Source organism: Mobula hypostoma, chromosome 2 (assembly GCF_963921235.1).
Source record: "Mobula hypostoma chromosome 2, sMobHyp1.1, whole genome shotgun sequence".
Lineage (NCBI taxonomy): Eukaryota > Metazoa > Chordata > Chondrichthyes > Myliobatiformes > Myliobatidae > Mobula > Mobula hypostoma.
In genome coordinates, this window is record NC_086098.1 from 115,060,590 (window position 1) to 115,079,046 (window position 18,457).

The window sequence follows — 18,457 nt, forward strand, 5'->3', positions numbered from 1 at the left end:
TGAAGGATATAAGAAATAAAGTCAATTCAATCTAGTGGTGCTAGAAAGTTTGTGAACCCTGTAGAATTTTCTGTATAAATCTGACCTAAAATGTGATCAGATCTCCTTATAAGTCCTAGAACTAGATAAACAGAACCCAATTAAATAAATAACACAAAAACATACTTGTTCATTTATTTATTGAGAAAAATAACCCAATATTACATGTATTTGTTGGAAAAAGTATGTGAACCTCTGGGATAATGCCTTCTCCAAAAGCGATTTGGAGTCAGGCATTCTAATCAATGAGATGAGATTGGAGGTGTGGGTTGTGGAGGTGCCCTGCCCTATAAACACACACACACAAAGTCAGGTTGCTGACAGAGCCTGCTCTTCTCAAGAAAGATTTGTTTATGTGCACTACGCCAACATCGAAACAACTTTCAGAGGACTTTATAAGAATTGTAGAGATGCATCAAGCTGGAAAGGGTTACAAAAGTATTTCTGAAGACCTGAGTGTTCATCAGTCCACAGTAAGAGAAACTCTCGCTACTCTCCCAAGGAGTGGGCATCCTGCAAAAGATTATACCAAGAGCACAATGTGTAATGCTGAAGAAGGTGAAAAGAACTTAATGGTAACAGCAAAACACCTGCAGAAATCTCTAGAACTGTTCATGCGTCCACTATAAGAAAAATAAAACAAGAATGGTGCTCCTAGAAGGACACCATGGAGGAAACCACTGCTCTCCAGATAAAAAACATTGCTGCATGATTCAAGTCTGCAAAAGACCACCTGGATGTTGTACAACTCTTCCAGGAAAATATTCTGTGGACAGGTGAGACAAAAGTTGAGCTTTTTGGCAGAAATGCACATGGCAATATTTGGAGGAAAAAGGCACTGTGAAGCATGGTGGAAGGAGCATCATACTTTGAAGCTGCTTTGCTGACCAGGGCCTGGACAGCTTGCAATCATTGAGGGAACAATGAATTCAAAATTGTATCAAGACATTTTATAGGAGAATGTCAGGGTAGCAGTTGTCACTTGAAGCTTAATAGAAATTGGATAATGCAACAAGAAGATCTGAAAGACAAGGGTAAATCAACAATAGAGTGGTCTAAGAAGAAGAAAATTCGTGTTTTGGAATGGACAAGTCAAAATCCTGACCATTATCCTACAGAAATGTTGTGGAAGGACCTGAAGCAACCAGTTCATACAAGGAAGCCCACCAATATCCCAGAGATGAAGCAGTTTTGTAAGGAGGAATGGCCTAAAATTCCTCCAGGCTGATGTGCACAATTGATCAACGGTTACCAGAAATGTTTGATTGAAATTATTGCTGTACAGGGGGTCACATCAGTTACTGAAAGCAAAGGTTCATATACTTTTAGTATTGGATCATTTTTCTCAATAAATAAATGAACAAGTATAATTTTTGACTTATTTAAATGGACTCTCTTTATCTAGTTTTAGGACATGAAGATTTGATCACATTTTAGTCATATTTAAGCAGAAGTAGAGAAAATTCGACAAAGTTCACAAACTTCCTAGCACCACTGTACATGTGACACCACTTTCAATGAATTATGGACCTGTATTCCCAGATCTTTGTTCTACCATGCTCCTCAGTATCCTACTGTTCACTGTGTAAGAGAAACGCTAGTTGGTCCTACCAAAATGCAAGACCTCGCATTTGTCTGCATTAAATTTCATCTGCCATTTTTCCAGCTGGCCCAGACCCTGCTGCAAGCCATGATAGCCTTCCTCATTGTCCACTACACCCCCAATCTTGGTGTCATCCACAAATATGCTTAACCACATTATCAACCAGATTATTGAAATAGATGACAAACAGACCAAGCATCAGCCCCTGCAGCACTCCACTAGTCACAGGCCTCCAATCAGAGAGGCAATCATATACTACCACTCTCTGGCTTCTCCCATAAAGCCAATGTCTTATCCAATTTACTACCTCATCTTGAATGCTGAGCGACTGAACCTTCTTGACCATCCTCCTATGTGGGATCTTGGTAAAGACATTGCTACTTTATGTACATCCACTGCCTTGCCTTCATAAACTCTCCTGGTAACTTCCTTGAAAAACTCCATAATATTGGTTGGACACAACCTACCTCGCACAAAGCCTTGCTGACATTCCTTAATCAGTCCCTGTCTATCTAAATACTCACATATCTGGTCCTTTAGAATACCTTCCAATAACTTTCCCACTATTGATGTCAGGCCTATCAGCCTATAATTTCCTAGTTTATTTTTTAGAGCCTTTCTTAAGCAGTGAAACAACATTTGCTATCCTACAATCCGCCGGTACTTCACCTGTCGCTAAGGATGATTTTAATATCTGCTCGGGCCCCAGCAAATTCTGCACTTGCCTCTCGCAGGGTCTGAGGGAACACCTTGTCAGGCCCTGGGGATTTATTCACCCTAATTTGCCTCAAGACAGCAAACACCTGCTCCTCTGTAATCTGTATAGGGTCCATGAAGTTGACTCTGGACTCTGTGTCTTATCTCCTGAGTAAATACAGATGCAAGAAATTCATTTAATATCTCTCCAGTCTTTTGGCTGCACATATGGATTACCACTCTGATTTCCCAAGGACCAATTTTGTCCCTTACAATCCTTTGGCTCTTAACATCTCTGTAGAGTCCCTTAGGATTCTCCTTCACCTTGTCTGCTTGGATAATCTCATGCCTTCTTTTAGCCCTCCTGATTTCTCTAAGTGTTTTCTTGCATTTCTTATACCCCATAACACCTCATTTGTTCCTATCTGTCTATACCCCATCATCGAAATGTTCCCACAACCAATGGATTCACTTTCAAGGACTCTTCGTATCATGTTCTGATATTTATTGCTTATTTATTTATATTTTTGTTTCTTCTTTTTGTATTTGCAGTTTGTTGTCTTCTGCATTCTGGTTGAAAGCCCCAGTTTGGTGGTCACTCATTGATTCTGTTATAGTTACTATTCTATAGATTTGTTAAATATGCCACCAAGAAAATGTATCTCAGTGTTGTAAATGGTAACATATATGTAGTTTGACAATAAAATTTCCTTTGTACTTTTGTTTTCACTGCAGTGAAGGAGGCTGTGGGGTAACCATGTACAGCTGAAATTATGAGGGGCACAGATCGGACAGACAGATTTTTCCCAGGGTAGGGGAGTCTAAAACTAAGGCAGGAGGAGAAAGGTTTAAGGGCGATCATTTTCACCAAAGCTCGCTTTTACCACTTTCTTCAACAGCTCGTTCCATCTACCCACGACTCTTTTGAGTTTTTCACTTTTTACTTCACTTAGTCATTTGATCCCCCTTACCGAAGTACTTCACACTTCCCAACATTAAACTCATTTGGTGGTCTTCTACCCCCTCACTCAATCTGTCTCTGTCCCATTTTAAAATCACTGTATTCCTATTACAACATAGCTCCACACTGGCAAATTTGTGGAAACCCGACACACTGTTCCTTCCACTGGTCATTAATGTAAACAGCAAGCTGCCAAAACACTCCCAGGTTTTCTCTGCTCTCTCTGGCAGGTTGCCAAGAGCCTGGTTATATCACACAGTTCTTTCAAATCAAACTTTATTGATGGAAACAGATTGAGGGTTGCATCAGAGAACCACTGCAACCCAGAGAAAAGATCTGCAGATGTTGGAAGTCAGAAAAACAGAATGGCAGGCAGTCAGACAGCATCTGCGGAGAGAGTAGCAGAGAGCGTGGTTCACGTCAACGACCCCAGTGGATGAGCTGATTGGCCAGAAACGGTAACTTCCTCTCCACAGATGCTTCCTGACTTGCTGAGTATTTCCAGAAGTCTCTGCTCACGTCACTGGGATGCGAACCCAGTTAGACAAATCTGCTTCAAGTGTGTAAATCAGGGCACAAGGATCGCCTTGGGACCGTTTAAATCAAGTCCATTCACTTGGTCTACGACTACAGAAAACAGCACATCTATTCTGGTTCAGCAGCTGGGCAGTGTGCCAGAGACAATCGCACTCCTCTACATTCAATGACTGAGAGACGAGTCTGTATACCAGCCAGGGGCAGACTGTGTGTGACTGTACACAAGCTGGGCCAGTGTAAACACACAACTGCCGGCCTGCTTTAGAAGTCACTTTTCGCAAGGTGTTAGATGAGGGTCTGCTTCGGGAAAGTGTCTCCCTGTAGTGTCAAATGTGTCCGAATGTCAGACGGAAACAGCAGGCTGGCGCGCCGGACCCGGACCATGAGCCAAGGGGACGAAGGGGGGCAGGGAGTGGCCTGTCACAGCAGAGTGAGCCCCTCCCTCCCACAGAGCACACACAGGCTGTAGGGTGGAGGAGGAAGGGAAAAGGGAGACGTGGACCAAGGCACCATTGTTGTTAAAGTTGGGGGAACTGCCCACATCTGGGTTGGGGTGGGGGGGGGAGGTTGTTGGTGGGTCTGTGAGTGGGCACTGTCATCTGGGGTAGGAGTGAGGAACTGGAGGTTGGAGCTGTGACAGGAGTGAGGGAGTACTCCACTCTCCCTCTGCCCTTTACCCTATTAGATCGCTGCCAGCTCACAGAGCCCCTCTGACCTGCTCTCTGTCAGTCACACTGACACTTCCCAGCCCTTGGCCTCTCCACGGGGGATTGCATGTGTTCTTATGGCCAAAATTGAGGCCATTCAGCCCAATGACTCAATGCCAGCTCTCAGACACATCCTTCCCCACTCATTTCTCCTCTAGTTCCCCCACCCACACACTTGGGGGCATTTACAGCAGCTGATTAACTCACTGACCCACAGGAAGGAAGGAAGTGGGAGCATCTGAGTGAACCCACCACAGGGTTACAGGTGAGGGGTCAGGGTGTGGGTCTGAGGACTGACTCAGAGCCAGGCGGGCTGCCCCTCTAGTTTTGCCCCAGGGAGTGGCGATGTGACAGGTCAACGTTACTGGCACTCAGACCTCTCGACTCGGCCAGGTTACTCCGCGAGGCCTGTGGGAGACCAGAAAGACTCCATTAGTGGCAGCCCTCAGGGGTCTTGGTTCCCCTGCAGGAGGGCGAGTGGCAGAATGGCAGTCAGGCTGCGAGGTTGATCCTGATGATCTATCAGAGCTGGTATCACTTCCTGACCCACCCCTCCCTGTTCCGTCCACACTCCCCCACCCCTTGCCACCGTCACCCGCCCCTACTGCCCTCCTCTGCTCCATCTACCCCTCCCTCTGCCCCTCTGCTGTCCTTCCCTAACCATCCACCGTTCCATAACACTTTCTACCCTCTACTGATGCCTTCTCCACCCATCCACCCTTTCCCCACTCTATATACCCCTCTCCTGCTCTTCCCCCTCCCTCCCTTCCTCACCTACCACAGCCCACGCTCCCTACCCACCATGCTAGGTTGCTCCCTGGAGTCTGGTTTCATCCATCAACCACCCCTCAACCATCAGCCCTCCCCCCATAGCCCTCACCCTGGCCCTACCTGAAAGAGTTCATCATTGGTCCGGTTCAGATAATTCAAGGAAGATGCCCGCTTCATGCTGGGGGGACAGAGGGAGGGGTCATTGTCGGCATCGTACCCACAAAACCTCCAATCCAGCATGCCCAGGGAGGGGTGAGAGAGAGGAGAGACCGAGAGGGAGAGTGGGAAGCAGATTTTGAACCACTGACTTAAGTTGCACTCCACCTCGTCCTTAAAGGAGGGGAATCCCCCACAACCCTGTATTTGTGCGAGGAAAAGAAGCTCCCTTTACCAGTTCCAAGGCGATGGGAACCCCTCCCTCCACCCCATGTTCCCCTGGGAAGGAGCCCCACCCTTACCTGGGGTTCTTGGGCTCAGGTGGAGCATTCCCCTGCAATTTCTTCACCAACATCTCACTGCTTCGCTTTAGAACATCCCGGATCTTCCCAAAGGAGCCGCTTCTACGTAAGGACCCACTGCCGTCCTGCAGAGAGCAGAGAGATAGAGAGAGAGAGGGGTGGGGGGCATACATGGCCCAGTCAAACACGGCCTGGTCAAAACCTTATTAGACCCGACACTGCCTTATATCAACCGTCTCACAGGGTGTTGCCTGGCCTTCTGCTGTGGTCTGGAATGTCTCAACTCATTCGTCAGCCTGCTTCACTGTCTCACTGTCTCACTGTCTCACTGTCTCACTGTCTCACTGTCTCACTGTCTCACTGTCTCACTGTCTCACTGTCTCAGTCCAGTGTTGTCCGGGTGACAACACTGCTGACTACACCAAGCACAACCTGCTAGTCATTTAGAGAAGCTGCACGTAATCAAATCTACTCAATCTGGTGTCATGAACAGCTGATAAACTTGCCAGAGTTCTTTGAGAAAGTATCAGTCAGTGTGGATCGAGGAGAATACGCAGATGTGATGTATTCAGATTCTGGCTGGTCCACAAGATGTGAACCTGTGGTGTTGGCATTGATTGTAAACTGACTGTAACATAGAAAACAAATACATGCTTCCTTCTCAGGCTGGAGAGGTGTAACCAATGACTACCCCAGGGATTAGTGCATATATGATCCGAGTTACCAGGCAAGGTACAACAGCAACATTTAAAAGACAGTTGGTCAGATACATGGGTAGGAAAGGATGTGGGCCAAATAAGAATAGCTTGGATGGGCAGCAAGCCGGGCATGAACAAGATGTACCAGTGCTATGTCGCTCAGTGGATTGGCTCCTGGTCCCCAGTGCTTTAGTGTTTACAGCAAAGACCTGGAGGAGGGCAGGGTGTGCAAGTTTGCTGATGAGGTGAAAATAGGAAAGAGAGCATGTTGTGATGAAGATATGGTGACTACAATGGTATATAGATAGATTGAGTGAATGGGAGAAAACACCTTTGCACGAACGGTGGGACCAGTTGGGGCAAAGGGCCTGTCTCCTGCTCTTGTGTTTCAACGGATCGTAAAAAGTTAGGAGGCAGGTGCACAAACGATTCAGAAGGAAATGGCCATGTTTGCCTTTCTACTGACAGGATTGGAGTTTAGAAATAGGAAAGGTATTGTCAAACAGTCTCAGTCTGGGTCAACAAGGCTCCTACACCTTCTTGCTTATCAGCACTGCGCCTTCTCCAGTTCTCCATAGCTAACACTTTTGTATTCTGTTGTTTTCAATTGGTGTAATTACGTATGGGATAATCTTTCTGAAGAGCTTTTCACTGTATCTCAGTAAATGTAACAATATTAAACCAATAACTAATCAGATGAACAGAATGTTACTGAGGTCACACTGCTCGTGTTGCTGGTCACCGTCTTTAATCAGGATATATGGCATTGGAAGTGGGTATTTCTTGGGATGTGAGGGTTGTCGTGGAGTCAAGAGATACAGCACAGAAATAGGTCCTTCAGACGACCAAACCATCAACCACCCATTTGGAGCAAATCAACATTAAAGACATGTCCTAACTTTATTCTTTGGAGTTTAGAGCATAGAACGTTCTCACAGAAACATACAAGATCCTGAAGGGCCACGCCAGAGGGTATTTATTAAAACTGAAAGTAGAGTATTGGAATTACAGCTCATCAAGTTCATGAGTCTCTAAGCTTTTTCACCAAAGATGGTTGGACCACTGGAAGTATTTAAAGAGGACAGAAAAACAATTTTAATAGATCAGGGAACTGGAGCACAGGAAGATCAGTCACCATCATATTAGAATCAGACAGATATACAACAGAGAAACGTGCTTGGCCCAACTCGTCCATGCTGAACATTTGCCCGTGTTTGGCCCATATCCCATCTTCCCCCGCTAACCTTAAACCCAAGGTTCTTAGTTTTTGATTCCCTTTCACCAGACTGTGTACCGTACATTCACCCTATCTCTGCCCGTCATCATTTTGTACACCTCAATCAGGTTACCTCTCAATCTCCTACGTTCCAAGGAATAAAAACCAGCCTGCCCAAACTCGCCCTACAACAGGCCCTCATTCCCATAAACCTTCTTTGCACTCTTTCCTGCTTAACGAAATTTTAGCCTATGCCTTCTTGGTTTAAGATTCCCCTACCCTCGGAAAAAGGCTTTGACTATTATTTCACCCTGCAACCTCCTACAATCCAGAGAAAAATACCCAAGCCCTCTTGTCCTGGTGACATCAACGAGATTCACAAGGACAGGTAGAGACATTGTGGGCTGAAGCCCTGTTCGTGCTGTACTGTTCTATGTTTGACTGCACGACTGATGACGGATCTGCAGTGTGTCAGGTAAGAATGGGTTGGCCCTCCTCTGTCCACAGCCCGTGGCTTGGGGAGCACGGAGATAGCCGGTTCTTGTGTAACCACTCTCCAAACATACAGCACTCACCCCTCCCCCCCCCCGATACCGGTGAGTTGCTCTTCATGGCCTGGGGCATGCGACACAAGATTCAGGAAGCTGGGACGAGAGCAATAAAGAGGAGAGCAGGCAGAACACGGACAGTAGGTCACTTTTATTTCAGATCCAGATCATTACAGCCAATGAAATTAAACACAAACACAGAGCGGTCCAAAGAAGATCACATAGAAGGACAAACCTTCCCTGCAGAGTGTGGGAGAGAGTTGCGAGGGGGAGGAATGAGCGAGGCAGACAAAGAAAGAGAAGGAAACAGGGACAGAGAGGATGAAACTGAGGAAGTGAGAGAGACAGGCACGGAGGTAGGGGGGGAGAGGGGAAAGCAGGCCGAGAAGGAAACAGAAAATGAGGTAGACGGAGAAAAGCAGAGGGATGAGGTGGAGAGAGAGATACACATAGGAGGGAGGCAGGAAGAGGCATTCAGGGAGTGAGAGTAACAGAGAAGAGGGAGAGTGTGTGACTGTGACAATGCAGAGAAATGGACACAGAAGCACCCATTCATACAGTATTCCTCTGACCATCGCTGCTGCCGCAAAGTCAGACACACTTGGGGAGGGGACTGACTGGAGCTCCACATACCAGCTTGACCACACACATCACTGGGATCTTTTTCTCACTCTCCAGGTATTATACTTGGCCCCACCCATGGCTTCGCTGTGCTGGACATGGCAGGGGATGGTCTAGCAAAGGGGCCCATTGAACACTACCAGTGCACTATCCTGTCAACTTTCCTGCTCATCATATCAGAGGGAAGCCGGGCTGTGGGGCTGCTGAGTGCTGTTGCCCTGTCCCAGATCCTACCACTGTGCTAGTCAGTTTCTCCCATCCTGTCTACTCCCTGTTTCTGTCACCCTGGCTGGGTTTAAGAAGCCCCCTTCATACCCACTTTGTGTGTTTAGGTTCTGGATAAGTTCTGTGTGTTGGTGCAGGATGGGGGAAATGTCCTGCCCCACACATAGTGGTCAGCCCCTGTGTGTTGTGCAGGCAGTAGACGAGGGCATTGACTCTCAAATATCCTCAGCTCCTCCCAGATGCAGCTAGTGTTCCTCACACAGCTGGGGCTGGTAATGTCCCTCCTCACAGAGGGAGCTCACCTGGGCAGTGGAGGGGTCACTCCGCTCTCCCTGCACTATGTCAGAGAGGAGGATATCGCCATAGCCAGCCTCATCATCAGTATCTGCAGGTAACAGAGGATGGGGAGGGTAAATGTGGTGAGAAATTCACCATTTCCAGCCACAAACTTTCAACTTGTGTACAGCAACTCTTGTTGTGGGTCTGTGGGAGATCCTGATACACTTGAGACTCATTTGTCCTCAGGCCCAGTACCTCTGCTCAACCAAAAGCAGCAATTGTACCACTGTCTGCAGGAGGGGAGGATATGGAAGTCACAGAGTCAGGCAACACAGAATCACCCTTTAAGCCCAACTGCACCAGGCCAACTGAGGTTCCCATCTCATTTGCCCACGGTTGGCTCATATCCCTCAAAACCTTCCCTATCCTCCTCCAGGTCCACTTACCCCCCAACAAGTTCCATCTCCCCCACCCACCACCCCGAGGAAGCCGGGCCAGCAGAGGTTAGAGATGGAAGTCACCACCTTCTGAAAGGAGGGATACAGGTGCTTCCCTACAGGGGCTGAGCGCTGGTCATAAACCAGCTGGGGTTCCAGGTTATGGCACTGGTTGGTCACTTTGGTCCTGCGCTGTTGGAAGAAGAAGCTGGTGGACTCCTGGCATGAGAAAGGACTGGGTGTCCCGAACAGTTCTGGGACAATGGAAAAAATGTGTCCATAGAGGTGCCCCCTGATTCTGGTACTGCACTGGATGGGTCAGTGGCACATCTCCTCTGGCAGGACAGATATACCTTCCCATGGCAGCCAGTGCCCATTGGTGCGCATCTGCTGTGCCCGAGGGACCTGCCCGTCTCTTACTGGGACTTGGGTCATGGGATGCAGGCACTTCCTCTGCCAGGAGAGGAGACTGCATGAGTTTGAAATGACCAGACTGGTTGGTGGAAGAGTAAGTACAGTCCTGCCCAGTGGGATGGGTCAGTGGTAACAACCACCTCGGGAACCAGTCCGACAAAGTAAGAGCTCCATGGCTTACGGGCTGCACTCTGCACACCTTTGGGTTGGACATACTGAGGTTGCTCCCTTCCATGGGGCTTCTTCCACTTTGCTGACTGTGGATGGGCAGCTGGCTACCTGGGCAAGAGGCTTCAGCTCCCCTGGGGTCACGTTCTCCTGATTCTAGTTCTTGGGGCCCTGTTGGAAGTTGGAGGCGTCTTGGCAGAGGGGATCTCCTTCAACACGCTTTCCAAACGTTCCCCCAGCAGTCTCTGGGCTCAGGATCCCAGTGTGGACTCGGTGGCACGGTGACACATACTATATGACTCTAAGGCCCCCATGGCCCTGAGGAAGGAGATGGGGTGGGCAGGGTGGTCCTAACAGAAGGTAACCCCTGATGGGGAAACCCAGAACCCTGAAACACTGAACAGGTCATGCAGAATCTGAGGAGAGAGATCAGGGCAGCTCCGATCGCTGATCGTACTGAATAGTGTAGTAAGACTGAAACTCCCTCAACACTGTCTCATCACACACTCCCAGGGTCAGGCACAGAGTGAAGCTTCCTTTACACTTTCCTATCACACACCCCCTGGGCAGGATTGGACATGGAGCAGTGGGGTGGGGGGGGGGTGGTTTGGTGATCCACTGCTGACAGTTCTTGGTCTTCCTCTGTGAGGTGCCTGGGTCCTGGGGAGATGCTGGTCAGGACAGTGGTCACCATGCTGCCCCAGCTACAATTACCCCATGGTTCAGTTCCCCGACCCGCTGGTGATCCAAGACACACACAGGACACACACGTTCACACTGACAACACGCACTAGTAAAGGGAGGCAGCTCACACAACACTCAATGAACCCCCACCCCCGCCTTATCCCCCAGGTGTGGCCGGCAGAGGCCCCGTCACCAGCTTCTGTCCCAAGCAGACCCCGACACCCTCCTCCTGACATGTGGCAGACAGGGGGAGTCCACATCGCTTCCTGCTGACCATGATGGAGCTCCTCGGCCCAGAGAATTCAAAGCATGGGATCCTGTGGAGTTCAGGCACGTCTGCCGGCCGCTCAGCAGAGAGAAGCAGAGTCCGTGTGGCCTGAAAGAAGCAGCGGACAGGCAGGGGTGGCGGAGAAGAAGGGGGTCGTTGGCAGAGAGGCTGGGGCACCCATACATCCTGGGGCAGGGGCTGCTCACTGAGTCTGGCAGACAAACAAAAAGAGCAAAAGAGGAGAAAACACAGGCAGTGAATAAATCACACGGGAGTTTCGGGGGGGGGAGAGTGACTGGTGGTGGGGGGAGAGTGATGGTGATGAGGGGGAGTGATGGTGATGAGGGGGAGTGAATGGTGATGGGGGAGTGACTGGTGATGAGGGGGGAGTGACTGATGATGAGGGGGAGTGACTGGTGATGGGGGAGTGACTGGTGATGAGGGTGGAGTGACTGGTGGTGAGGGGGAGAGTGACTAGTGATGGGGAAGAGTGACTGGTGTTGAGGGGAGAGTGATGGTGATGAGGGGGTAGTGACTGGTGATGAGGGAGAGTAATGGTGATGAGGGGGTGTGACTGGTGATGAGGGGGGAGTGACTGGTGATGAGGGGGAGTGACTGGTGATGAAGAGAGAGTGACTGGTGGTGAGGGGGAGTGATTGGTAGTGAGGGGGAGAGTGACTGGTGATGAGGGGGGAGTGACTGGTGATGAAGAGGGAGTGACTGGTGATGAAGAGGGAGTGACTGGTGGTGAAGAGGGAGTGACTGGTGATGAGGGCGAGTGACTGGTGGTGAGGGGGAGAGTGACTGGTGATGAGGAGAGTGACTGGTGATGGGGGGGAGTGACTGGTGATGGGGGAGAGTGACTGGTGCTGAGGGGGAGTGACTGGTGATGGGGGAGTGACTGGTGATGAGGGGAGAGTGACTGGTGATGAGGGGAGTGACTGGTGGTGAGGGGGGAGTGACTGGTGATGAGGGGGAGTGACTGGTGGTGAGGGGGAGAGTGACTAATGATGGGGAGAGTGACTGGTGATGAGGGGAGTGACTGGTGATGAGGGAGGAGTGACTGGTGATGAGGGCGAGTGACTGGTGATGAGGGGGAAAGTGACTGGTGATGGGGGAGTGACTGGTGGTGAGGGGGGAGTGACTGGTGGTGAGGGGGAGAGTGACTGGTGGTGAGGGGGGAGTGACTGGTGATGAAGAGGGAGTGACTGGTGGTGGAGTGACTGGTGATGAAAAGGGAGTGACTGGTGGTGAAGAGGGAGTGACTGGTGATGAGGGCGAGTGCCTGGTGATGAGGGGAGATTGACTGGTGATGAAGGGGAGAGTGACTGGTGATGAGGGGGAGTGACTGGTGATGAGGGGGAGAGTGACTGGTGATGAGTGGGAGAGTGACTGGAGATGAGGGGAGAGTGACTGGTGTTGAGGGGAGAGTGACTGGTGATGAGGGGGTAGTGACTGGTGATGAGGGAGAGTAATGGTGATGAGGGGGTGTGACTGGTGATGAGGGGGGAGTGACTGGTGATGACGGGGGAGTGACTGGTGGTGGGGAGAGGGACTGGTGATGGGGGAGAGTGATGGTGATGAGTGGGAGTGTGACTGGTGTTGAGGGGAGTGTGACTGGTGATGAGGGGGAGTGACTGGTGACGGGGGGAGTGACTGGTGACGGGGGGGTGACTGGCGATAAAGGGGAGAGTGACTGGCGATGAGGGGGAGTGACTGGCGATGAGGGGGAGTGACTGGTGATGAGGGGGGAGTGACTGGTGATGAGGGGGAGTGACTGGTGATGGGGGAGTGACTGGTGGTGAGGGGGAGAGTGACTGGTGGTGAGGGGGAGAGTGACTGGTGGTGATGGGGAGAGTGACTGGTGATGAGGGGGGAGTGACTGGTGATGGGGGAGTGACTGGTGATGAGGGGGAGAGTGACTGGTGGTGAGGGGGAGAGTGACTGGTGATGAGGGGGGAGTGACTGGTGATGGGGGAGTGACTGGTGGTGAGGGGGAGAGTGACTGGTGATGAGGGGGGAGTGACTGGTGATGAGGGGGGAGTGACTGGTGATGGGGGAGAGTAATGGTGATGAGGGGGTGTGATGTGATGAGGGGGGAGTGACTGGTGGTGAGGAGGAGAGTGACTGGTGGTGAGGGGGGAGTGACTGGTGATGAAGAGGGAGTGACTGGTGGTGGAGTGACTGGTGATGAAGAGGGAGTGACTGGTGGTGAAGAGGGAGTGACTGGTGATGAGGGCGAGTGACTGGTGGTGAGGGGGAGAGTGACTGGTGATGAGGGGAGGGACTGGTGATGGGGGGGAGTGACTGGTGGTGGGGGAGAGTGACTGGTGCTGAGGGGGAGTGACTGGTGATGGGGGAGTGACTGGTGATGAGGGGAGAGTGACTGGTGATGAAGAGGGAGTGACTGGTGGTGGAGTGACTGGTGATGAAGAGGGAGTGACTGGTGGTGAGGGGGGAGTGACTGGTGATGAGGGGGAAAGTGACTGGTGATGGGGGAGTGACTGGTGGTGAGGGGGGAGTGACTGGTGGTGAGGGGGAGAGTGACTGGTGGTGAGGGGGGAGTGACTGGTGATGAAGAGGGAGTGACTGGTGGTGGAGTGACTGGTGATGAAAAGGGAGTGACTGGTGGTGAAGAGGGAGTGACTGGTGATGAGGGCGAGTGCCTGGTGATGAGGGGAGATTGACTGGTGATGAGGGGAGAGTGACTGGTGATGAGGGGGAGTGACTGGTGATGAGGGGGAGAGTGACTGGTGATGAGTGGGAGAGTGACTGGAGATGAGGGGAGAGTGACTGGTGTTGAGGGGAGAGTGACTGGTGATGAGGGGGTAGTGACTGGTGATGAGGGAGAGTAATGGTGATGAGGGGGTGTGACTGGTGATGAGGGGGGAGTGACTGGTGATGACGGGGGAGTGACTGGTGGTGGGGAGAGGGACTGGTGATGGGGGAGAGTGATGGTGATGAGTGGGATTGTGACTGGTGTTGAGGGGAGTGTGACTGGTGATGAGGGGGAGTGACTGGTGACGGGGGAGTGACTGGCGATAAAGGGGAGAGTGACTGGCGATGAGGGGGAGTGACTGGCGATGAGGGGGAGTGACTGGTGATGAGGGGGAGTGACTGGTGATGGGGGGGAGTGACTGGTGATGAGGGGGAGTGACTGGTGATGGGGGAGTGACTGGTGGTGAGGGGGAGAGTGACTGGTGGTGATGGGGAGAGTGACTGGTGATGAGGGGGGAGTGACTGGTGATGGGGGAGTGACTGCTGATGAGGGGGAGAGTGACTGGTGGTGAGGGGGAGAGTGACTGGTGATGAGGGGGGAGTGACTGGTGAGGGGGGAGTGACTGGTGATGGGGGAGTGACTGGTGGTGAGGGGGAGAGTGACTGGTGATGAGGGGGGAGTGACTGGTGATGAGGGGGGAGTGACTGGTGATGGGGGAGAGTAATGGTGATGAGAGGGTGTGACTGGTGATGAGGGGAGAGTGACTGGTGGTGAGGGGGAGAGTGACTGGTGGTGAGGGGGGAGTGACTGGTGATGAAGAGGGAGTGACTGGTGGTGAAGAGGGAGTGACTGGTGATGAGGGCGAGTGACTGGTGGTGAGGGGGAGAGTGACTGGTGATGAGGGGAGGGACTGGTGATGGGGGGAGTGACTGGGGGTGGGGGAGAGTGACTGGTGCTGAGGGGGAGTGACTGGTGATGGGGGAGTGACTGGTGATGAGGGGAGAGTGACTGGTGATGAAGAGGGAGTGACTGGTGGTGGAATGACTGGTGATGAAGAGGGAGTGACTGGTGGTGAGGGCGAGTGACTGGTGGTGAGGGGGAGAGTGACTGGTGATGAGGGGAGTGACTGGTGATGAGGGGAGTGACTTGCGATGGGGGGAGTGACTGGTGGTGAGGGAGAGTGACTGGTGGTGAGGGGGAGAGTGACTGGTGGTGAGGGGGAGAGTGACTGGTGATGAGGGGGAGTGACTGGTGATGAGGGGGAGTGACTGGTGGTGAGGGGGAGAGTGACTGGTGATGGGGGAGAGTAATGGTGATGAGGGGGTGTGACTGGTGATGAGGGGGGAGTGACTGGTGGTGAGGGGGAGAGTGACTGGTGCTGAGGGGGAGTGACTGGTGATGGGGGAGTGACTGGTGATGAGGGGGGAGTGACTGGTGATGGGGGGAGTGACTGGCTATGAGGGAGAGTGACTGTTGATGGGGGGGAATGACTGGTGATGAGGGAGAGTGATGGTGATGACGGGGAGAGTGACTGGTGATGAGGGGGAGAGTGACTGGTGATGACGGGGTGTGACTGGTGATGAGGGCGAGTGACTGGTGATGGGGGAGTGACTGGTGGTGAGGGGGGAGTGACTGGTGGTGAGGGGGGAGTGACTGGTGATGAAGAGGGAGTGACTGGTGGTGAGGGGGGAGTGACTGGTGATGAAGAGGGAGTGACTGGTGGTGAAGAGGGAGTGACTGGTGATGAGGGCGAGTGACTGGTGGTGAGGAGGAGAGTGACTGGTGATGAGGGGAGTGACTGGTGATGGGGGGAGTGACTGGTGGTGGGGGAGAGTGACTGGTGATGAAGGGGAGTGACTGGTGGTGAGGGGGAGAGTGACTGATGATGAGGGGGGAGTGACTGGTGATGGGGGAGTGACTGGTGATGAGGGGGAGAGTGACTGGTGGTGAGGGAGAGAGTGACTGGTGATGGGGGAGTGACTGGTGGTGCGGGGGAGGGTGACTGGGGAAGGAGAGGGAGAGATGGGGATTGACTGGGGGGGTGAGAGGGAGTGACTGGGGAGGGGAAGAGGAGAGAGGGAGTGACCGAAGAGACAGAGAGGAGAGGGGTAGTGACTGGGTAAGGAATGGGGGAGAACAGGAGTGATGGGGAAGGAGAGGGAGAGATGGGGATTGACTGGGAGGAGAGAGGGAGTGACCAGGGAAAGGGAAGAGGGAAAGACTGGAGAGAGAAGAGAGTAGTGGGGGAGATGGGGAGTAACTGGGTAAGGAGAAGTGGAGTGACCAGGGATGGAGAGGAGGGACAGGGGGAGTGACTGGGGTTGTGGAGGAATACAGAGGCCTGACTTGGGAATGAGGCCGACAGGGCAATGGACAGGGGAAGTCGGGGGGTGGGGGGCTAACAGAGGAGAGGAGATCAGGGCAGAGAGAGGGAGGGACCGACGAAGGGGGAAAATGGGAATAGGGTGTGAGGAGGATAGGGAGGTGCTGAAGGGGAAGGGAGTCAATCTCTTGCACCCCTCAGTGTTGTCAGACAGGCAACAGTGCAGGTATAGCTCCAGACAGAATCTAACACCCAAAAGATAATCCAGCCAAAGCCATTGGTTAACGGGACAGAAGGAAGCATTGCAATTTCTCCCTCTGCCCATTGCCCAGCAGGATTTCCTGCTCCCAGATCACCTTCAGCACGAGAGACAGGGTCAAGTGGTGGAGACAGACTGGACAGTGTGGGGTAGGGGTAGGGGCAGAGACAGACAGAGAGAAGCGGACAGAATTGGCTCTCACACCCAGCCGCCCCCTACCCCTGAGCTCCTGATGACCCTCCACTCCCCTCCTGTCTCGTCGCCCAGTGACCCTGCAGCTTTGCTCTGAGGGGGAATGGGATCAGGCTGTGCCCTCATTCCTGACACTCACCCCGGTCCACTCCACTCCGACGTTGACCTCCTCGCTGCCCTCTGTGCCTCCCTCATACTTCACCGGATTTCCTGCCAGGCTGCGCCGGCGTTCCACTGTCTCCCCATCCTTCAGGATCTCCACCACGCGGCTCTGGTGAATGGGGTCCAAACCCTGAGACAGAGAGAGAGAGTCAGTGCCAGCGATCAGCCCCACAAAGGCAGCAGCTCAACAATTTAAAGCTGGAGACTTACGGTGGTGGGCTGCGGTGATGCGGGGGAAGCACGGAGAGAGAGAAAGAGAGAGGGTCAGCATCACGCAGATTACAGCAGACACAGTGAGCAGGCAGACTCCCCACAGCACACCCTCCAAAGCAGCAACGGTCATGAGAACACAAGGGTTAACGCAGTAACAACCCGCAGGCACACACCTAAAGAAAAACATCCAGGCATGGGTCTGTCGCTGTGTAACACCAAGGTAGAGTACTCATGGGGACAGATCTGAGTAACACTGGGGTAAAGTACCAATGGCTCTGATACTGTGTAACACTGGGGTAAAGTACCAATGGCTCTGTCACTGTGTAACACCAAGGTAGAGTACTCATGGGGACAGATCTGAGTAACACTGGGGTAAAGTACCAGTGGCTCTGATACTGTGTAACACTGGGGCGCAGTACCAAAGGCTCTGTCACTGTGTAACACTGGGATACAGTACCAGTGTCTCTGTCACTGTGTAACACTGGGATACAGTACCAAAGGCTCTGACACTGTGTAACACTGTGCTAAAGTACCAATGGCTCTGTCACTATGTAACACTGCGCTAAAGTACCAGTAGCTCTGTCACTGTGCAACACCGGGATACAGTACCAGTGGCTCTGTCACTGTGTAACACTGGGATACAGTACCAGTGTCTCTGTCACTGTGTAACACTGGGGTAAAGTACCAATGGCTCTGATACTGTGTAACACTGGGGTAAAGTACCAGTGTCTCTGTCACAGTGTAACACTGGGGTAAAGTACCAATGGCTCCGATACTGTGTAACACTGGGATACAGTACCAATGGCTCTGATACTGTGTAACACTGGGGTAAAGTACCAGTGTCTCTGTCACAGTGTAACACTGGGGTAAAGTACCAATGGCTCTGATACTGTGTAACACTGGGGTAAAGTACCAGTGTCTCTGTCACTGTGTAACACTGGGGTAAAGTACCAATGGCTCTGATACTGTGTAACACTGGGGTAAAGTACCAGTGTCTCTGTCACTGTGTAACACTGGGATACAGTACCAATGGCTCTGTCACTGTGTAACACTGGGGTGCAGTACCAGTGGCTCTGTCACTGTGTAACACTGGGATACAGTACCAATGGCTCTGTCACTGTGTAACACTGGGGTGCAGTACCAGTGGCTCTGTCACTGTGTAACACTGGGGTGCAGTACCAATGGCTCTGTCACTGTGTAACACTGGGGTAAAGTACCAGTGTCTTTGTCACTGTGTAACACTGGGGTAAAGTACCAGT

The 18,457-nt window shown here is 51.9% G+C and overlaps 1 protein-coding gene across 3 annotated transcripts in view; it reads right to left on the minus strand.

Moving 5' to 3' along the window:
* Positions 1 to 18,457, minus strand: part of klc1b (kinesin light chain 1b) — a 73,916-nt gene continuing 55,459 nt past the window's right edge. Inside the window, exons 13-16 of one of the 3 annotated variants that reach the window (XM_063040468.1) lie at positions 16,963 to 17,115; positions 5,773 to 5,897; positions 5,435 to 5,492; positions 1 to 4,951 (exon numbers count right to left, since the gene is read on the minus strand). In XM_063040468.1, coding sequence (XP_062896538.1) covers positions 4,865 to 4,951; positions 5,435 to 5,492; positions 5,773 to 5,897; positions 16,963 to 17,115 — 423 coding nt within the window. In that variant the 3' untranslated portion in view covers positions 1 to 4,864. Of the gene's footprint in view, positions 4,952 to 5,434; positions 5,493 to 5,772; positions 5,898 to 8,370; positions 11,542 to 16,962; positions 17,116 to 18,457 lie in introns of those variants that run through there. The other 2 variants (XM_063040470.1, XM_063040471.1) reach the window with 2 other exon arrangements.